Genomic DNA, 8,625 nt, shown 5'->3' with positions numbered 1-8,625 from the left:
TGATGATCAATCAGAACTTAATTAAATAATGTGGTTCTCTAAACATTACTAAAATGTTTTTCTCATCTTGAGAAAAAAACATGAAAAAACATGTCAAAAAACCATAACATAATGATCCATGCACTTTCATTGTTTAAGGCATGAAGTGAACAACTTTTGTTGTCCACTCAAAAGACTATGATGTTTATTGAGAGCATACAAACTGATCCCTGTTCTTGTTTATCCTGTAGGACTATGTGATCAGAGTGGAGAACTGAGGCTCGGTGGACTTGTTGATGCTGCTCATCCCCCATCCTCTCCACCCCCCGCCGCAGGGACATCACAGAGGGTCTACCCCAACCACCAGAGGTCCACACCTGCATCCCCCATCCTCCCCCTGCCCCTTGACACTGAATCCTCTCTGAGCCTGACTTTGGTCCCCTGCCCTCTAGCCCATGAGGCTCAACCTATAGCCCCTCACGTGCACGGCACCCAGATTCCCTCCTCGCTTCCTAGCCCGGCCATAAGTTCCTGGGTCCCAACGGAAGATCCTCACAAGTCAACCCTACCACTGCCTGTTTCCCTGCCCCTGTCATCCACAATGATGGAGCCTGGCACTGTTTCGGTCCTGACAGACGAGTGTCTTCTACAGCCTAGCCGAACCTGCCTTGGCTGTTTCATTGAGACCACAGACCATAACTCCATCCACGAAACCCCCCACGACCCTACCACCAACCCCGACCCCGAGCCTGGATTAAGTGTGAGGATAGGCGATGTGGGTCGAGAGGACTTCTCGGACATCAGCAACATAAGCATCCAGTGCCTGAGCCATGCTGGGGAAGCAGGTAGCCACTATGGAGAACAGCTCCTCTCTGATCAGCTCCTCAACTTCCCCCTGCCTAAAGCCCCTGGCGAGGGCAAGAGAGGGGACGGAGACAAAATAACAGACTGTGATGACCCAGAAGATGATGCAACCACAAAGAATCTGTATGAGGGGTTGTTACTGGACAAGGTGAACGGAGAAGAGGTTCTGTTAGCTAACGCTGGTCAGGATTGGGGCTATTTTGAGTCATTCATCAGTGAGAGCAAGATGGAGCTCCTGGACCTGTGCTCCAAGAATGAACTGTCAGTGAACCTCTTCTCCGAGGAGGATGTCGATAACCTATTTGATGATGAGGATGATGACTCCACTTTAAGCAGTGATGTTTGTTCCCTAAAGATTCGCTACGAGTCTTTCCAGGACAACATGAGGGAGAAAACGAATGTTCTCCAGGAGGAGACCCAGTTCAACTTCTTCCCGAGTGTCCTGGCCAACTGTGGCAAAAAGGAGGAGGGAGTGGCGGTGCCAAAAAGGAGTGCAGAGAAGCACCCACCAAAATCGGAAGACCTCATACTAGTGGCCGAGCAGGTTGAGAAAGCTGGGGACTGCAGTAGTGGAAGTCCCCTCGATGGCTCCCAAGGCTCACCCATGTCCACCCCTAAAGTAAACTACCTACTGGACTTCAACTCCACTGAGGAGTCGGGCGAGTATAGCGACGACAGTTCCTGCACTGGCTCTTCTTCAGAAACCCTGCAGGAAGGCAAAATAAAGAAAGGTCACTCCAGACGGTTTCTAAGCCCCTCCAATCCTCTCAACTATGGCTTGCGCTCCAAGAGGAAGGTCCGATACAGCGATGACTACCTATATGATGTTGACTCAATTGAGAGTGAGAAAAACACAGAGAAGAAAGAAAAGGCACCATCAGGTCAAAAGGAAGAGGAGGACGTAGACTGGTGTCCCAAGAAACGCCGGAAATCCTGCCGTAAAGAGCCCCCCGTAGTCATCAAGTACATTATCATCAACCGGTTTAAAGGAGAAAAACACATGTCAGTGAAATTAGGAAGAATGGATCCTGTGGAAGATAGTGTGAGCTTAAACGCAGACTCAGTGAGCAAGTATGAAACATTGGCTCCTCTAAAGAATTTCTGGCAAGAGAGGCAAAGGAAAAGAGAGGAGCAGCTTAAGCTGGCTGCCGGAGATAAACGGCAACGCAGTTTCCATCTAAATGGACGCCATCATCGCCCATTCAATTCCAGTCACCCCAAAAGGAAATATAAGATTGCAAATAGGCTTAAGGTTCAGAGGATTCACACAGTGGAGCAATCAGCAACAACACCAGGCTCCTGTCCCTCTGATCAAGGTGTCACTAAAGAGGAGACCACCCCCATGGACCTAGCAGGAGTAATTGAAGCCCCCACCTTCCCACTCACATTAGACTCTAATGCCATTGCACAGGCAGTCACAGCCAAGAGTCGCTCCCAGGAGAGGGAAGAGAGGGAGGCGAGACTGGGAGGAAATGCAACAGGCAGGATAAGGAAATTCAAAAGTGAAGCCCGACTGAGGAGCATGAAAATGAAAGCAGCTGAGGGAGAGGAGGGGAGGAGTGTGACAAATGTAATGGATGCATTTGCCACTGTGGCACAGATTGAGGGCCCTACCGCAGGGTTAGGCGAGGCAAGCTCAAACACAGTCACCACCCATTTCTCTGACACCTCTGCCAGTAATAACACACCTGAGGAGAAATTTCCTTTTGTTTCCTCCACTTGCTCCCCTGACAAAGCAACACCATCAGAGGAGGTGGAGGATGGGGTGTCTGTCATCCCCGGGGGCTACCTGCAGACCCTGTTAGACGGCACAGACTCCTCCGGTGGAGCGGCCATCTCTTATTTCCCCCAACAAGCCTCGAGGCAGCAGTATCCTTTGGGTACGTCCCTAGAGGAGAAACAGTTTACTTCGATGCAGCTTGCTCAGAGCTGCGTCCTCTCTCCTCCCTCGGAATCTGAGCTCCAACAGTCACCCCAGAACTGCCCTAACTTTTCCCAGATGTGGCATCCTCAGCTTTGCCCCAGCCACGGCCAGAGCTTTGGGCCTGAGACCAACGAAACTCCCATTTTACCGAACAACTGCCCTGCTACATTACCCTTGAATGACAGCTTGCCCGTATCCAACTATAACCAACTGAGTTCTGAGGCTGACAGGCTGCTTTACGAAAAGAGCTACCTAGCCGAGGCTGGAATGCAGCCCGGGGCAGATTTGCAAGTGTGTCAGTCTGCTGCTCTGGATGGCCAGGTGCAATACCAGAGAGGATCGCTGTGCACAGACAATGGCAGGCTCATCAGCTACGACTCAGTGGGCTCTCTGTCAGCCTCCTCCAGCAATTACAGCTCCCTGAGTCTCAAGTCCTGTGAACGCGAGGGCGAGGAAGAGGGCCGAGACAACTTCTTAGCTCACTGCAGTCCGAAAGTGGTGATCCAGCAGAGTTTGGATGCCCTCACCCCTCTCAGGGAGTCCTCAGACCTACTAGATATCTCCAACTTCACCCCTGACAAGTTTAGGCACTCGTCACTGTCAGAGCTCTCCCCTCCCGAGACCCCCAATCTGTCACCCCAGGTGGTGTGGCGTGAGATAAAGATGACGGGGAAAGCTGGGGAATATCAGGAGGGAAATGAATCAACACTGGACAACAGTAGGGAGGTGAAGTGGAACGGGGATGTTATTCAGCAGCAGGAGCACAGCGGCCCGTACACGGCAGAAGATGGCCAGTTCACACTGCAACACTTTAACAGCGAGGGAGGCATAGGTTTAGATAAAAAGGTGTTGGTTAGTACAGACTTTGATGAACACACTACTGAGATGAATGGTATGAAAAGCACAAAGACAAAGAAAAAAGGCAGTTACAAACAAACCCCAGCAGGTCAAGGCCCTAAGAAGAGCCGGGCTCCTAAAGCGACCAAGACAGAAAAGGTCAAAGCTCCCAAACAGAACTCTCGCTCCACCAAAAAGATCAAGGCCATGTTAGAGGGTAAGGCTGCAAAGAATCAAGCCGGCGGTTGTGGCACAGGCCTTACTGACAGTAGCAGCACTGGTGACTGGTCTGGCACCGGATGGTCAGAGAACAACAGTCTGGTAGGAGATGACCAGAGAGAATTCGAAGAACCCTCCAACATTCTGTCCAACATTGTCTCTGGCATGGCCGAAGTCCAGAGATTCATGATGGCTTCCATTGAGCCATTATGGGACCCAATGGCTGAGGCCTGTATAACCCCTGAGGCTAATAGCCTCAACCTAAAGACCCTGAAAATCTTGGCAGGCACAGAAGCTGACCTGAAGAAAAAAGGAGCCCTTTTAACAGGGGCTGGCAGAGGGAGAAAGGCTGGGGGAAAGGGAGGCAAAAACCAGGCTAAATTCAATCCGTCCCACCCCTTATTCCCGCAACTTGCTCTGGGCTGTAATATGTTTGACAAGCCTAACTTTATTAACCCTGGGCCTGCACACAAAAAGTTGTACCGCCACAAGACCAGTGCAAAGTTCCCTCGGATTGAGACACTGAAAGGGAAGCGAGCTGAGAGAGACCCAAATAAGGACATAGCTCTGATGGCCTCTTTTGAGACACTGAGGTAATATTTTGTTATTGACTGCTGTTGCACCCAACACCCCCTCCCACCCCACCCCAGCTCCCACCCCCCAACCCCCCTGCCCCCCCCAACTGCTCACCTACCCCCCCACTACCTGCTCAGCCTCCCCTCCCCAAGCATACCTACACTGATGCTATGCCAGAGCTGCATGACTTCTACGTTCCCCCTGATTACCCCCCACCTACCTTTTAACCCCTGAAGAGGAAATTATTATCTGCATGAGAAAAACTTCTTGTACTTTGCAAACTACCTATTGAGTGATTGTGTCAAGCTTGATTGAGATTTGAAATGACCATGGCTGCATTTTTCTTGCTTTTGTTGTTTCTGCTTTGGTTGTTCCTATAGTTGTTTCAGTTTTATTTTTTGTCTGAAAAAAAGAATAATGAGCCTTGAAAAAACAGTTCTGTCGCCTTTTTGAAGAACTTTTGTTTTTGTATTTCTCAGCAAAATTAGCTGCTCTGAATTATGTATTTATTCCCCCCTTTTCCCCTAAAGATGTAGCTATTTAAAACAAATGCATTGAGTGACATCTACGCACCCCTCCTCCTCATCTGTTTTTGTATGCAGAAAATGGATGTCCTGTTGTTGCCGTCCTTCATACACTGCCTGGCTTATTTCAAGAGGGGAAACGACAAGTAATGAGCCTTGTTTGAGCCCAAGACATATTTTCCACAGGATGGGACCATTTTGTAATCGATGACATATCAAACATTGTCTTGAGCCTTCTTTTTCTTCTCTCAATGTTGCAATGACTCCCCATTTTGTTTTGTTTTCTATCAAGCATTCTTTTTTTTCTGGAGTTTAAAGACCAACTGTTGATCTAAATTTACAGGTTAATGTTTGCCAATTCACAAAAGCTCCTACAAAAGAGTATTTTTGTCAATGTTGTTGTACAGGGACATGCAATATTTGCAAAAAAAAAAAAGAAAAAAAGAATTATTATCTTAAAATCAATGTGCCAAAAGTAACAATGCTTTGTAAATGACCTCTTATATATGTGTGAATATTGGCTATTCCTCTTTTTTATCCATTTGAATATTGGCTGCTCGGGTCAGAATATCCTGATAGTGACTTGCCGCTCCATCATTTTGGACTTTTCTCACCTCTGGCGAAAGGCACCAACCAAGCTGTCAGTGGTAAAAAGCCACTCACTAAACCAAAACAGAAAGACTCTGAATTCTTCTTTCCCACTCGTTTTTTGCCAAATTCAGTTTACCTTGACATCTGCCTAGCTCTGAGTAGCTTAAATATGGTTAAAGAAAGATTATTATTATTTTGAAGGCTACTGTGATGGAAGATGAAAAGGGAAATGGGGCTTGACCAACAGGAGTGCCGCAGAGATTTTGCAGGGTGGGGGCACTTGAAATGAAAGGCGACTTATTAACTTATTTGTCAATGCAGGCATTAACGGTAAATGCAATCATGACACAATGTTCTCTGCAGTCAGATTTCATGTGAATGCATAAAAGGTGAGAATGAAATCAGTTATATTAATGAAAGGAAGTGTCTTTACATTTTTACTCCGCATGAGAATTTCTGTTATTTTACTGCCTGATTTGTTATTTTGGATAGAACTTTGTTTAATGAATATAGTAGTCGTTATATAACAAGTTCATTTGGTCTCTATTTCTTTCATGTATGAATCATATAATGTCAATAGAAGCAAAAGGTCCCCAAACCAGTCATATGAATTACAGTCTGGTCATATTTGCTGCCTCATTGCATTGAAGTGCACATCACATCAGAACATCCATAGTAAAATGGGTTGTGAATCCATATAATCAGTTGTAAATTGATGGAAAACAAGACTATCACAATGTTTGCAACAAAAGGCAATTTTAATGTCACCCTATTGCAACAAGCATATGCGATTATGTACATTTTTCAAAATAAAAAAATAAAGAAATACTGTTAAGACATACTACATTAAATGGCTATTGTAATTCAAATACACTGTATGGTAGCAGTACCATACAATATGTTTCATAGATTCATTTAATACTATATGCATCCATACTACCAATATTCATTTCTTGAGAATAGAAATAGAGCCAATACAATCACTTTTTGCTGCATATTTTAACTACAAATCTCCTTCCAATCTTCCTCGACTGTATGCCTTTAATTTCCAATATCTGTTTAAACCGAGCACTAATTAACTACAACTGCATGAAGATGTGCCAACATATCGACACTTGATTTATGAAAAAAGCCTTGTCAATTTGGCTATGGTAATTCTGAAGCACAGGAGGACGGGGGATGGATCTCTTGCAGAAAGGCAAGAATCATAATCAAATTGTTCTGTCCATGTTTATTATTTTCTCTCTGTGCCATACTATTTTGGTTGTTCCTTTGTCACTAGTGTATCAGGGTTAGGTCCAAGACAAGCTGCTGAAGGAAAGCGCCACACTTAGTCTGCCTTCACTCATTTCTGCCTATTGTCAAAATTGAATGTACTTTTCTGTGTTCATAATTGTCATTTTCTTTGTTTCTTTTTTTTTCTTTTTTTTTTCTTTTTGATGTGCCACTGTTGAGCTGCCTCATGTTAATGGTGCTAAGAAAGTTGACAATTTGTTTTGTTTTGTTTTATTTCATTTTCCCAGAGATAACAAAAAAGAAATGCAAAATACATAAGGTACCTAACCCTCTTTATGAATGTATATTATATTGTTATTTTATGTTTGATGTGTTCACACCATGATTCAATGAAATTATTTGAAATTACTTTGGTCTTTTCATTAAAAGAATACCGAGCTTTATATATACTGTCTAGAGTCACCAGAAAGGATCTTAATGAACTCTTGACACTACAAAATCTTGTATATTTTTTGTGTGCCAATTTGTAACATATTTTGTAAGTGTATATTTTTCTTAGAAAGTGCTGTGAAGTATTTGTGTGTGTGAGTAACCTTTTATGCGCCTCTACAGGCAGTGGAAAGGATATACAACGACAAGTTTCTGGTTTTAAAAACCAAAATATGAAAGTATTGACAGAAAACTAGAAATATTTACATTTTGTTGGAAGTTTTGTAATAAGACCATGATCTTGTTGTGAGAGTGTTGTGTTACTGTGCAAAACACAAATAAGCAAAGAAAAAATTACTTGCAAAAAAATCTCATTTGTGAAGAATTTGCTGTTTTATAGATTTTCATGTAAATTATTTGAGTATAATTTTGTTTTTTGTTTTGTTTGTTTTTGTTGTAACTGTTGCAAAGGTTTTAAATATTTGTGATCAAGCCTGTATGGTGATAATGTAATATTGGTAACTTGCTGAGTTTTGTAATAATGTTTATGGAGTAAATATACAAATTAAAATACGATTTTGAATGCTGCTTTCTGAAGAGAGTCGGGTTGTGTTTTTTCCACTTAATAAATAATAAATTACATTAAATTACTGTGCTTTCAAGAATAGCTCTTTCCAGGCGTCTTTATGTCTTAATGATTGCGTAAAAGAAAGACGGATGATTGCATAAAGTCTAAATGTGTTTAATATATTAATCAGTTAAACAAATAGCATAATATAGTATGTTTACGTATTGTTTAAATAACAAAATTGGCAACTACATGGTATTGTAAGAAGAAGGAAAGCCAACTACACGGTACCAAGGTGTTAATCGGAGGATTCCTTGACAAAAGGCATATCATTTCTGCCCAACTCCTCGCTTGGCTCATGTTTTTTTAATGCCATAACTAATTAGCACACGGGGTCAGGCATTGCGAGAGTGATTGCTCATCCATAACTCTGCTGCGGTCTGCTCTGGAACACATTTTGGCATGCTTAATTGGAGTGGAAGATTCTGCCTCACATCATAAACACACCCTGTGATGTGCTCCCAAAAATAATCAGTCCGTCAGGTAGTATCAGCTTTGTTGTTGCTCTTAAGTCATCCATAGCGAATGGGGGCGGGGGGGGGGAGGGGGGGGGGGGGGGCGTGCAAATTTAAGAAGACAGAATGTTTTTGTAATGTGTATGCATCCGATCAGGTGGCATGTCGCATGTTTCAGTACAGGATCTGGATGCATGGTGCCCCCTGAGTTCTCTAATTGAGTAAATTCTGTTTTAGAGAGAGCAGACTGTTTTAAAAGAAGAAAAAAGGAAGGAAGCTGGAAGTAGCAGAAATGGGATAATCCTGTGCAACCAGAGCTGGTATCCAGCCAAGTGATACACAAAAGGTTTCCAGCTATCATTC

The 8,625-nt window shown here is 43.7% G+C and overlaps 1 protein-coding gene across 1 annotated transcript in view; it reads left to right on the top strand.

The window, feature by feature from the left end:
• nexmifb (neurite extension and migration factor b) overlaps nucleotides 1–4,424 on the top strand; it is a 48,119-nt gene extending 43,695 nt beyond the window's left edge. Inside the window, exon 3 of the mRNA XM_084469241.1 lies at nucleotides 231–4,424. Within this exon, the coding sequence (XP_084325367.1) occupies nucleotides 231–4,420 (4,190 nt within the window). The 3' untranslated portion in view covers nucleotides 4,421–4,424. The remainder of the gene's footprint in view (nucleotides 1–230) is intronic.
• The last annotated feature ends 4,201 nt before the right edge of the window (nucleotides 4,425–8,625 follow it).

This window comes from Micromesistius poutassou (genome assembly GCF_964030765.1).
Source record: "Micromesistius poutassou genome assembly, chromosome: 6".
NCBI classification, from domain to species: Eukaryota; Metazoa; Chordata; class Actinopteri; order Gadiformes; family Gadidae; genus Micromesistius; species Micromesistius poutassou.
The sequence above is the reverse complement of the archived record's forward strand: the minus strand, read 5'-3'. Positions and strand labels throughout refer to the sequence as shown.